General features: G+C 44.4%; 1 protein-coding gene across 4 annotated transcripts in view; it reads left to right on the top strand.

The window, feature by feature from the left end:
• Nucleotides 1-12,500, top strand: part of rps6ka1 (ribosomal protein S6 kinase a, polypeptide 1) — a 100,253-nt gene that overhangs the window by 61,109 nt on the left and 26,644 nt on the right. For all 4 annotated transcript variants that reach the window (XM_048248816.1, XM_048248825.1, XM_048248833.1 and 1 more), the window contains 8 exons: nucleotides 1-76; nucleotides 2,611-2,692; nucleotides 7,178-7,258; nucleotides 7,642-7,721; nucleotides 8,140-8,246; nucleotides 10,370-10,407; nucleotides 11,273-11,415; nucleotides 11,847-11,917. The exon at nucleotides 1-76 is cut by the window's left edge and continues 41 nt beyond it. In XM_048248816.1, coding sequence (XP_048104773.1) covers nucleotides 1-76; nucleotides 2,611-2,692; nucleotides 7,178-7,258; nucleotides 7,642-7,721; nucleotides 8,140-8,246; nucleotides 10,370-10,407; nucleotides 11,273-11,415; nucleotides 11,847-11,917 — 678 coding nt within the window. The remainder of the gene's footprint in view (nucleotides 77-2,610; nucleotides 2,693-7,177; nucleotides 7,259-7,641; nucleotides 7,722-8,139; nucleotides 8,247-10,369; nucleotides 10,408-11,272; nucleotides 11,416-11,846; nucleotides 11,918-12,500) is intronic.

Genomic DNA, 12,500 nt, shown 5'->3' on the forward strand with positions numbered 1-12,500 from the left:
CAAGGAGGGCTCGGAGAAGGCCGATGCCTCACAGTTTGAGCTGCTCAAGGTGTTGGGCCAGGGCTCGTTTGGCAAGGTAAGAGCAGCCCTGTCGCAGGGACAGTAGGTTTTCTGAGAACCTTTTACTTTCACCCCCCTGCGTTTGAACAGAAATATCTTTTCTAATCCTCACATTCTCAAAAGGTCTCGGACACTGACTACCTTTATTCATCACAGCTGTACTTTGTTCCTTTTACTTTTACTTGAGTGAAGCAGATGGATCAGAAGTACAGAGTCTTTTTTAACACAAGTATCTGCACTTCTGCTTGAGTATGGAAAGTGTGTGCTTTTGCCATTTATGCGGCTGGAATATATTAACTCTGGAAACCACTTGCTCTCGGTCACAGTAGATGTGGTCAAATCAACATCAGCGAAGCTCATGTGGCTTTGCATGAAGGACATGTTTACAGAAACCCTGTTCTCTTTTTAGACACAGCTTCTGCTCTAGTGCTGAGTCTGCGCGCGCGGCTTGACTGCTGTAAAAGGATTGTCACATTGATTGGGGGAGCCCGTGCGGGCCAGCCTCATAATCTCACGGGCAAACACTTGTGCGTTTCATTTAGCGGACACACACAGAGAGCAAACTGTGTGAACTGATCGGCGCTGTCGCAGGAGCAGTGAGACCTCGGTAATGGTTTCTTATCTGCCGTTATTTGCTCTTGAGCTCGGCATCCGCTCTTGCGGCCACACACACAGCTGAGTCTGTCTAAGTTCACACCGATGCTCATGGTATGTGTGTGTGGCGTGGGCGCATCGTAATTATTATCGGCCATTCCGATTTCTAGCGCATTTCATTAATCTGCTTGTTTGTCCAGCCGGTCCAGATGCTCTCCTGGCCGTGCTGTGGCTGCAGATTGAGATCTGGTTTTCTGAGATTGTTTTGTTTTTATGCTTCGGTTGGGTTTCACACGGAGCTGCACGGAGTAGTTAATCACCTCCTCTTCTGCCTGCCGCCCTTCACACTGTTCATTATTTCTGAGAAATTTCTAGATTGTGTGACACCAGTTGCACTCTTATCTCTCTCTCTCTCTCTCTCTCTCTCTACCTGCTGCCTTCCAGCATGCTGTGATCCTAATCAGTAGAGACGCCATTCCATTCAAGATAGGTTTCGATTCAAACAGTTTGCTACTTCATAGTTTATCCAAAACAAATGTTAAGGTCTAAAGCCCTGTGAGCTTAAAGGAATAGTGTTGGGTGACTCTTTCAACCCAGTATGAATAAAGTGATATAGACACACTTATAAATGTTTACAAAGTATTCCTCATGTATAACAGCAGCTGGCGTGAGCTGAGACTGCACTCATAAAGCATTGTAATGTTGTTGAATACAGTAAGCCCTACACAACTACAGAATCATTATGAATACTTTTTCTGCTGTCACTCAAGTACTTCATAAAAAACATATTTGGTCAATAAACAGCATTTGACACAAAGTGGAGATGCATTATCCAGAGGTAGAATAATAGAAGATGCATTATCCAGAGGTAGAATAAGGTTTATTTCACGTTCCGGTGCTTCACATACTAAGGGCCATAACTCTTTATGAAGGCCGTCATTACTACATATAAATAGTGATGTAGATAATTATGAGGCAATTTGAATACTTTGTAGTCCATTCTGACTTGTGTTTATAAGGCTTTATGTCAAGTCTGGTTGGTTGTATGGTATGTTTTTTTCTGTATGTGTTTATAAGATGTTATGTCAAGTCTGGTTGGTTGTATGGTATGGTTTTATGTCAAGTCTGGTTGGTTGTATGGTTTTATGTCGTCTGGTTGGTTGTACGGTTGTATGGTATGGTTTTATGTCAAGTCTGGTTGGTTGTATGGTATGGTTTTATGTCAAGTCTGGTTGGTTGTATGGTTTTATGTCAAGTCTGGTTGGTTGTATGGTTGTATAGTATGATTTTTGATGCTTTTACCATGTTTAGGTGTTTCAGTGTTACCATTTTGTTACCGTGTTCATTTTTTAGGTACCATAGGTGCTTTTATAATGTCCCTGTGTTCAGTTGATGCTGTATTGGATGGAGAGGTGAACACCTGTTAGTTTTTGCTGACCACTTGTGCTGCACCATGTACAGTAGTTATGTGCGCTAATGCAGTTATGTGAATTAGTGCAGTTATGTGAACTAATGCAGTTATGTGTAGTAATGCAGTTATGTGAATTAGTGCAGTTATGTGAACTAGTGCAGTTATGTGTAGTAATGCAGTTATGTGAATTAGTGCAGTTATGTGTAGTAATGCAGTTATGTGTACTAGTTATGTGTAGTAATGCAGTTGTATGTAGTAATGTCTTATATTCACCGTTTTATGTTGTGTGTGATGTCTGTATGCTACTGAGACCTTGAATTTCCCCTTGGGGATCAATAAAGTATCTATCTATCTCTCTCTCTATCTCTCTCTCTCTCTCTCTCTTCTCTCTCTCTCTCTCTCTCTCTCTTCTGGCTCTTACTGAATAGGGAGTTTGCCTGAGAGATCTTCAGTGACCCCCCATGACCTTTAACCTTTCCCCCTCCCGCATGACCTTAACCTTTCCCCCTCCCGCTCTTACCTCATGTGTTTTTGATCTCCTGCAGGTGTTCCTCGTGCGCAAGGTGACCCCACCTGACGACAACCAGCTGTACGCCATGAAGGTGCTCAAGAAGGCTACGCTGAAGGGTAATCTCTCTCTCTCTCTCTCTCTCTCTCTCTCTCTCTCTTTCACTCTCTTTTGTTTTCTCTCACTTCCTCTCTGATCCCCCTCTCTCACTCCTCTGTGTCTTTACCCCAGCACCTGCCACATGCACACACACACACACACACACACACACACACACACACACACACACACACACACAGACACACACACTTCCTCCTGACTATTTTTCTCATCACACCGACCACACACTTCCTGTATTCAAACGCAAACGACCCTCCTTGGACTCCCCTTATTGGTCCAGTTGAACAACCCTCCTTGGACCTTGGACTCCCCTTATTGGTCCAGTTTGCTGTCTGCAGCTGTTCATGGACACTCTTTTTGTTCTGATTGGTTGTTCCTCTAACCCAACATGTCCTTGAAGTTGTTTACGATCAATGAGCTGAAAACCGTGGCAACGGCTCTGGCGGGTGCGGCCACAGCCCCTTCCTGTGTTTGTGTCTTCGCCTCGCCTCTCTGGGCGACTCCTCCCCGAGCAAAACAACAATAACAGCGGCAGCAGCAGTGGTGGTTTTTCACGGTTCTAAGTGTTCTGCGAAGGCGCTGCACAGCGAGAGGGAACAAGGTGCCCAGGAGTTCAAGCATGAGACGAGACGAGAGGAGAGGCCCTCTGCACTGAAAACGATATTCACACTCATGCAGATCCTATCACACCTCAGGCCTGCGCACACACACATACATATATGCTGATCCTATCACACCTCAGACACACACACACACACACACACACACACACACACACACATACAGCCCATGTGGACTTATGGTTTGGTGCAAAAACTGTTGAGCACTGTTGAAAACTGTTATGGAGATCCCCGTCATTTGTGTTCTTCTTTGAAGTGTGTGTCAGCACTAGGATGTGTGTCGGTACTATCAATTCCACAAAACGTGTGACCCTGAAAGACACTCAGTCTAGAAAATGGTCAATGCTGTGGACTCTACAGTGTAGAGCATACACAGGCAGATTGTTGCTTGCTGAATGTGTGTGGGGATCGGCCCTCCCCACCCCACCTCACTCCACCCCGTTCTCCTGTAAAACAAAATGGAATCAAAATAATCCCCTGTGTCGTAATTCGCTTAACAAATCTAAATCGACCACAGTGTGTGTGAGTGCTGTCGGGTTCCTTTGATGCCAGATCCATTCTGTTCCTGTAAAGAAAAGCTCGCTCAGCTGCTGAATAATGGATTGCAGACGTCAATAAGTCTGTTAATGGTGCATCCGTTGTGTGCGTGTGGCGATTGGGAAAGTGTAGTGTCTGGGTATTAATGGATCAATTTATTGATGAGTCATAGTCTGAGCAAGTGGCGAGCGCTTTATACTAGGGGTGTAACGGTTCATGTATTCGTATTGAACCGAAATGGTACGGGCGTCACCGTTCGGTGCATGAATTTACACGGAGAATACGCGGTATAAAAATACATAAAACTCGTGTGCGGATTAATTAATGTCATGCGCAATTACTGTTAAGTAGCCTACCGTACGAGAGTTACGGGGAGTTCTTTAGCGACACTTAACGCTAATCTGTAGCCTCGCCTTTAGCTCTGAAGCTCTGATTGGCTTATGTTTGTTTTTTGTCAGGTAGTCGGTTGAGTCAGTCAGGCAGAGATAGCAGCACTAAGGTCGCGACCCACAAGAGTTAGAGGATCCAGCTGGTCTCTTTAAGATCGCAAGTTTGAGAACTTAAGTTACAGTTACAGGCGGCGAGAGTGGTGGATAAGATGAAACTGTGTTATTCGTTGTTCAGCAGTTGTTGGGTATGTGAGTGGAAATATAACATGCTATCTGCTACACATATTCAAAGCCAACACCCAGAGATGATAGGCTACCAATCACTGAAACGAGAAAAAAAAAAAACTTCCCCTGCGCTTCACAAGCCTTTGGATACACATACAAATAGGGCCAAAACCTATGGCTTAAATTAAACGATTTATTAATGACAGAAAGCTATGTAAATAAACTTGGTAATTACCTTTTATGTTGGGGTAACTTGTAACTTCTCACATGAGGAGCTGGTAGTGTTAAGTGCATGGACAGTAACAGAAAGTGTCAACGCTAACCAGGCTAATAAATAAACCATGCTACGGTGAGTTAAAGGGAAACTTGGCAGGATTTCCCCCTCTGCTGGAGAAATTGTGCATTATGCTATTTCAAACTGTGGAAAAAGGTAACGATAAAAAGGTAACGATAAAGCACATGGATTTGTTTACAAGCTAGCAAAACGGTTAGCATAAGTTCGGCAGACAATGTGGATGTTACAAGGTAGAAAACACTATTTAAAACGAGTTTCTTGTTTCTCACTTCTCTTTCCGGGACGGTAGTCTGAATGTTGCAAGGTTGGTTTTCCGTCTGGGGACTCTAGGGGCAGCGGGAAAAGTCACCATTTTCACCGGAACAGGTCATTTAACCATCCAAATGATTTCTAAACGGGTTTATTACGTTGAAATAGTTGCCAAGTTCCCCTTTAACGTCGAAGGGCAAAGTCACGTGACTTCTAGTTGTAGTCTGTTTATGAAATGAAAGGAGCAATTTTGTTTTTTAAAAGAAGGCAAAATAGTGTGATATTCACAGTTAGTAGGCTAGATTATTACTGTACTCACACTGAAATATATTGAGGCAAATTGTAGACCCTTCCATATACAACTAAACACAGATGTTGAAGGTCTTGCTTAAGTGAATTTTAAAAAAATATTCTTCTATTCTATCTAATTTGCACTTTCAGAAATAAGAGATGCTGTAGGCATATTTTCAGTTTTATAGCTGATTGTCTTATTTTGTTTACAAGTTACACAAGTCTGGGTACTTATTGTACTGTTTAGCCTACATCTTACACACCAGGCTGTTGCAGATAGCTCAGGGAAGAGACTGTATGACACTAGGTGGTACAGCCTGACACATGCACAATAATAAAAAAAATGCATTCTGCATCTTTGTTTTGCTTTTCCCTCCATTGTACCGAACTCGTACCGAACCGCGATGTCCGAACCGAGGTATGAACCGAACCGTGACTTCTGTGTACCGTTACACCCCTACTTTATACTAACTTCCTCTCTAAAGACTGAGTAGAGAGGCTTTATGCTAACTCTCTCTAAAGACTGAGTAGTCTTTATGCTAACTCTCTCTCTAAAGACTCAGTAGAGAGGCTTTATGCTAACTCTCTCTAAAGACTGAGTAGTCTTTATGCTAACTCTCTCTAAAGACTGAGTAGAGAGGCTTTATGCTAAATATCTCTAAAGACTGAGTAGTCTTTATGCTAACTCTCTCTCTAAAGACTCAGTAGAGAGGCTTTATGCTAACTCTCTCTCTAAAGACTAAGTAGAGAGGCTGTTAAGGGCAAACTGAACAGTGTTTGCGCTGCTGCGCTACTTGGTTGCGTTTACACTCCTGTTCCTTCTGTCCCCCTACAGGCCATCTTGCGTCCCGCCAAGTGTTGATTGTGGGTTGGGCGCCTTGTTTGACGTCTGGGCGCTCTCTCGCATTTCACTTCCCATCTCCGCTCCCGTCGGCACTGATTTTTGTTGTCTTTAGTTAAATTCATATTTAGAGCAGGTGGTAATTGGTGATGGGTTTTCACGTTATTTAGTTTAGGTTTAGTTCAGCACAGCAGCAAACGGACCCGGAACGGACCCGAAACCATGTCTCTTGTTTCTAGTCGGGAGTCAGGCAAGATCCATATTTCCCCTTAAGATATGTGTGGTCAGGGTTTCCTTTCTGTTCTGTTTTGGTTGCTTTAGTACCACCATGCTCCGTTTATGTCAAACCACAATCCTTCATTAAATTAAGTTGTTATGCACCGTCACCGCTTCTCTATGGCCTTTGGATGTTATGTTGCACCATTTCATATCATTTGATGGTCTCGTAACAGAGGCTTTATCCTAACTCTCTCTAAAGACTGAGTCGTCTTTATGCTAACTTCCTCTCTAAAGACTGAGTAGAGAGGCTTTACACACAACAGGTTTTATACTAATTTCCTTTGTAAAGACTGAGTAGAGAGGCTTTATGCTAACTCTCCCTCTAAAGACTGAGTAGTCTTATGCTAACTCTCTCTCTAAAGACTGAGTAGAGAGGCTTTATGCTAACTCTCTCTCTAAAGACTCAAACAACAGGTTTCTGAACATCTGATGTGGACCACTAGATACTCCACTTGTCTTCGTCACTGTGTTGTGTGGTATGCATCAGGTTGGAGACTCTACAGCTCACACTGTTATACTGTAATGCTATAAATATTGTGGGGAACATGACTTAACCTAATGTGACTAGTTTCAATACACATATAGTATGTAGTATTTCATCATTTGACTAAGGAGTGTGTGTGTGTGTGTGTGTGTGTGTGTGTGTGTGTGTGTGTGTGTGTGTGTGTGTGTGTGTGTGTGTGTGTGTGTGTGTGTGTGTGTGTGTGTGTGTGTGTGTGTGTGTGTGTGTGTGTGTGTGTGTGTGTCATGGTTCACAGTGAGAGACCGAGTCCGAACTAAAATGGAGAGGGACATCCTTGCTGACGTCAACCATCCTTTCGTGGTGAAGCTCCACTATGGTGAGTAGTGCACAGCCACTTGGCACCACTTGACCCAAAGGGACATTCTGTACAAACGCTCGTTACTGAACCTACACTTGGCACCACTTGACCCAAAGGGACATTCTGTACAAACGCTCATTACTGAACCTACACTTGGCACCACTTTACCCTAAAGGGTACAAACGCTCGTCACCGAACCTACACTGAATCTGAGTTGACTCCGTAAGTGTCTGAGGGCTGCTTGGCATGCAGAGCAGGTTTGACATTTCAGATAACTTAATAACTCTCTGTCTCTCCCTCTCCCTCTGTGTGTGTGTGTGTGTGTGTGTGTGTGTGTGTGTGTGTGTGTGTGTGTGTGTGTGTGTGTGTGTGTGTGTGTGTGTGTGTCTGTCATTGTGCAGCCTTCCAGACAGAAGGAAAGCTCTATCTTATTCTGGACTTCCTCAGAGGAGGAGACTTATTCACACGTCTCTCGAAGGAGGTAAAGCAACTGGCCACTGCCCCTCCGAGTGCATTACGTAATGATATAGAAATACTATACTCATATGATCTTCACAAAAACACCTCTCGTAATGATGTAGAAATACTATACTCATATGATCTTTACAAAAACACCTCTCGTAATGATATAGAAATACTATACTCATATGATCTTCACAAAAAACTCTCGTAATGATATAGAAATACTATACTCATATAATCTTTACAAAAACACCTCTCATAATGATCTAGAAATACTATACTCATATAATCTTTACAAAAACACCTCTTGGAGGTGTATGTTATGGTACACTTCAGAGTATAACTCGGTCTCCAAAATAGAACTTTGGGGTTGTAGGTCAGTGTTTTTGTCGATTCAGTCATAAGCTAATGATTAGAGTGTGTATGTTTATTTCCAGGTCATGTTCACCGAAGAGGACGTTAAATTCTACCTGGCAGAGCTGGCCTTGGGATTGGACCACCTTCACAGTCTGGGCATCATCTACAGAGACCTCAAACCTGAGAAGTAAGTGGGAGACGTGCGGCCATTTTCGTCCCTCAGGTCCACATCCGTGGGAGCCACTGGCATGGAGCAAAAGAGCGTGTTAGCAGAGCCCGTTTACGGAGAGCCGGATCACTCCCTATTAATTCCATTGTACCTGCAATCTGTTGCAGTTCCGCTAGGGGCGATCACGAATAAGTGCAAAAACAATGGGGGTCTATGGAGCTAGACGGCTAAATTTGTCTCTTTCACCTGGTTGTCGTTGAAAAATCGAAGATTTGATTGTGGTTTCTGCAAGCTCACTATGGATTATAGGTCAAAAGTTGAATGAAATACTTACGTCCTTTCGATTTCTTACAGGTTGGGTCGTTGTTGCCCACAACACACTAGCTTTCTGCTAATGAATGACGTCATTGACTCATTTGAAAGGCTTTTTAGAACAAATAAGTGACTCAAAAAATATAATACTCAGCGTGTGTATTTTCTCTGTCCCCTCTTTCGCATGCAACATTCAAATTTCTGGGCAAAAAATTATATCCGGAGAAAAGTGGATTTGAGGGGTACAGCTCCATAGACCTCCATTAATTCTGCACTTATTCGTGAGCGCCCTCATGTGGAACCAGAAAAGGAACTGCAACCAGTTCAGAAAACGGAGGTTTCCCCGAGAGTGGCGGTTCTCCCTTTATTAGACATTCTCTGGTGTTAGCTAAGAGGCTAACCCTCACGGCTGTGCTAGAGGCATAAACCCATGGACATAGCAACAGAGCGTGCTAGGTAGTTAAGAGGCTAACCCTCACGCTGTGCTAAGAGGCTAACTCTCACGGCTGTGCTAGAGGTATAAACCCGTGGACATACAGTAGCAACAGAGCGTGCTAGCCAGGAGGCTAACCCTCACGGCTGTGCTGGAGTGCGCTAGCATCAGTCACTCCAGGGCTAGTCGTTTGTTAAAGCTAGTTTTAAAGACATGAATAGTTCTAGACTAGAGGAGAGCTTCAACTAGATGATATGAGCTCTATCAGCTGGTCTCTGATCCATAATGTCTTCAGGTGTACTAGCAAGGAGCCTAGAACTCCTGGTTGTGCTAGCATCGGCCCTAGCACTGTAAGCAGTAGAGAACTAGCATGAGCATCAGGGAGTGAGAAGCTCGCAACTAGCTTCATAATGTACTTTTGGCTGAAATCAGTGGAGATGCTTCAGCACTGACCTCTCCACACCTGTGTGCTGTGGTGTGTGTCTGTTGCACAACAGCGTCTCTCTGAAGAACTTGTTTGCTGGAGCTCATTAATTAGATAAAACATTATCTTCATGTTTACAAACCACCTCTGCATTCATATCCATTCATTATAGAACACATCTCCCTCTCTCTCTCTGCTGAAGGACCATTGTGGCAGGGTTGTGAATTCAACATAATGAAGGATGAATTAAATTGTGTTTACCACATTTTTTATATCATGTCGTAAGTGGTTGGGACCAATGGAAGATGCAAATGTAAAAAGGTTACCTGTTGAAAGCCTTTTTTTTTTGTATTTCCTCATTTTCTTTTTTTGTCATCATGTGTCTTCTCTTGTGCCATGAGCTCTTAGTGGGAATGAGAGGGAGAGTCCTACTCAGAGCAGCTGTGCTTCAAAGTGAGCGTGCTTTCATTTCAATAGCCTTGATGCACAATTAAACCCTCCGCCATTAATTAGGGTGCGGAGTGGAGCCTTGGGGAAAGGGCTGCTGGGAAACAAGAAAGTGCTCGTCTGAGCAGAACTGCTTGACCATTCTGTACACTAAGAATCACAGAGCCTGTGTGGGGGTTGGGTTTTTGTGTGTGTGTGTGTGTGTGTGTGTGTGTTTGAGTCTGTGTCAAAGTCAGCTTTATGCTGTGTGTGTGTGTGTGTGTGTGTGTGTGTAAGAAATCTGCCATTATTATAATGGCCAATGGTAGTGTTATGGTTAAGGAGCTGGGCTAGAAGCCTGAAAGTTGTTGGTTCAATTGTGTGCATGCCTGTGTGTACACGTTTGTGTGTGTGTGTGTGTGTGTGTGTGTGTGTGTGTGTGTGTGTGTGTGTGTGTGTGTGTGTGCATTTTGCAGCTGGCCCCTGCTCCCTTTCTTTGATGTTGACTGTAATGTATTCACTGAGTGGTGCTCTGATCTCTTTTAGCATTCTGCTGGACGAAGAGGGACACATCAAACTCACAGGTACCAACACTCACCATACGCACACACACCAAACTCACAGGTACCAACACTCACCATACGCACACACACACACACACACACACACACACACACACACACACACTCTCTCTCTCTCTCTCTCTCTCTCTCTCTCTCTCTCTCTCTCTCTCTCTCTCTCTCTCTCTCTCTCTCTCTCTCTCTCTCTCTCTGTCTCTGCATATACGATGTGACAATGTGAGCGTGTCCTTGCCTGTGCAGTAAAGTCGTTCATGTCAGTCAGTGAGGAATGACTCCTGCCACTGACCACTGCTGGCGGCCTTATCAGCGCCCTGCCACCTGGACCGATAGCCGTGCCTGCCTAGCCAGCCAGCGGGTTAATTATTCACCCCATCTTATCGCAGCCTCTGTCATCAGAGCGCCTAGTTACCTGCGCTACTCCTAACAAGCGGCAAGGCCTTCAGGTGACCTCACCTGCACTGTTGAGCACAGAGGCTTTGTTAAGACTGCACGCCTGTGTTACTGATCACCACGACTTTCATCTGACACACCTCGTATAACCGCCGAAAGCAGACAACGCAATAGCACATCTGCGTAGCACCCAGTCAAGAAAGGCTGTTTGACAGTATGACGGATATTCTGTACTATATCAAATATGAAATTCAAACTCATCTAAAGAAAGAATTAACCTATTATAGCACTTTTGCTTGACATCTCAAAAGATCTGAGCGTTGATTGCATCATTGTTTCTCGTTTCCTCCTGTCTCTCTATCTTATTCCATCATTTTTCACCTCTCTCTCTCTCTCTCTCTCTCTCTCTCTCTCTCTCTCTCTCTCCTCTCTTCACCTCTCTCTCTCTCTTTCTCTCTCTCTCTTCTTTTGGCTGCAGATTTTGGTCTGTGTAAGGAGGCCATTGACCACCAGAAGAAGGCCTTCTCATTCTGTGGTACTGTGGAGTACATGGCTCCCGAGGTGGTGAACAGGCAAGGGCACAACCACAGCGCCGACTGGTGGTCGTACGGGGTACTGATGGTGAGTAAGACACATCGATGGAAAAATAAATAAATAAATAAATCTTGCATGCATGTCCTCAAGCAACCCTTGTTATCTACTAAGGTAATGGTGGAGAAATATTTATCAAGTAAAGGTGTATGTATTAAGGATATTCATTTGAACATGACATACTGGTGAATTAGTGAGTAAGTTGCCTTCTGATAAAGCCACAGCACACCCATCTCCCTCAGCTGGCATCAGGTTCACCATCTGGACCACTTGTCTCTGGTTGAACAGACGCTCCCTCTGAGACGCCTGGGTCTGGACAGTGTGTATATTAGCAGTCTGTAAAGACATCCAGGCATGCGGAGTGTATGTGTGTGTGTGTGTGTGTGTGGAGGCGACTGGGAGTCTGAGAGGCCAGTCTGCATCTGAAGGCCACTCATGGAGTGTTTTTCTGTCCCTGGCAGTTTGAGATGCTGACCGGGTCCCTGCCGTTCCAGGGGAAGGATCGCAAGGAGACCATGAACCTGATTCTAAAGTAAGTGGTGCTTGAGCGCCATCTAGCTGTCAGTACAGAGCACCACACTCTACTTAGATCATTCCAGGAAACCAGCAACAGAAATGCTGTTTCCATGGTGATTCTGACACTCTCTCTCCTCTCTTCTCTCCTCACTTTATTTGTGCTTGTCGTTTCTGTCTTTGTCATATCCCTCTCTCTCTCCCTCTCCCCTTCTCTTGCCATATCTCTCTCTCTCCCTCTCACCTTCTCTTGTCCTCACTGTCACATTGTTTCTTATTCCCTCTATTTTACAACATCTCTCCCTCTCTACCTCCCTCTTTCCTTCCCTCCCTCTCTTTCTCTACCCCCCCCTCTCTCTCTATCTATCTCTCTCTCTTTCTCTATCCCTCTCTCTCTCTCTCTCTCTCTCTCTCTCTTTCTCTCTATCTCTCATTCTCTATCCCCCCCTCTCTCTCTATCTCTCTTTCTCTACCCCCCCTCTCTCTCTCTCTCTCTCTCTCTCTCTCTCTCTCTTTCTCTATCCCCCCTCTCTCTCTATCTCTCTTTCTCTATCCCCCCTCTCTCTCTCTCTTTCTCTATCCCCTCTCTCTCTCTCTCTGTC

Source organism: Alosa alosa, chromosome 1, assembly GCF_017589495.1.
Source record: "Alosa alosa isolate M-15738 ecotype Scorff River chromosome 1, AALO_Geno_1.1, whole genome shotgun sequence".
NCBI lineage: Eukaryota > Metazoa > Chordata > Actinopteri > Clupeiformes > Clupeidae > Alosa > Alosa alosa.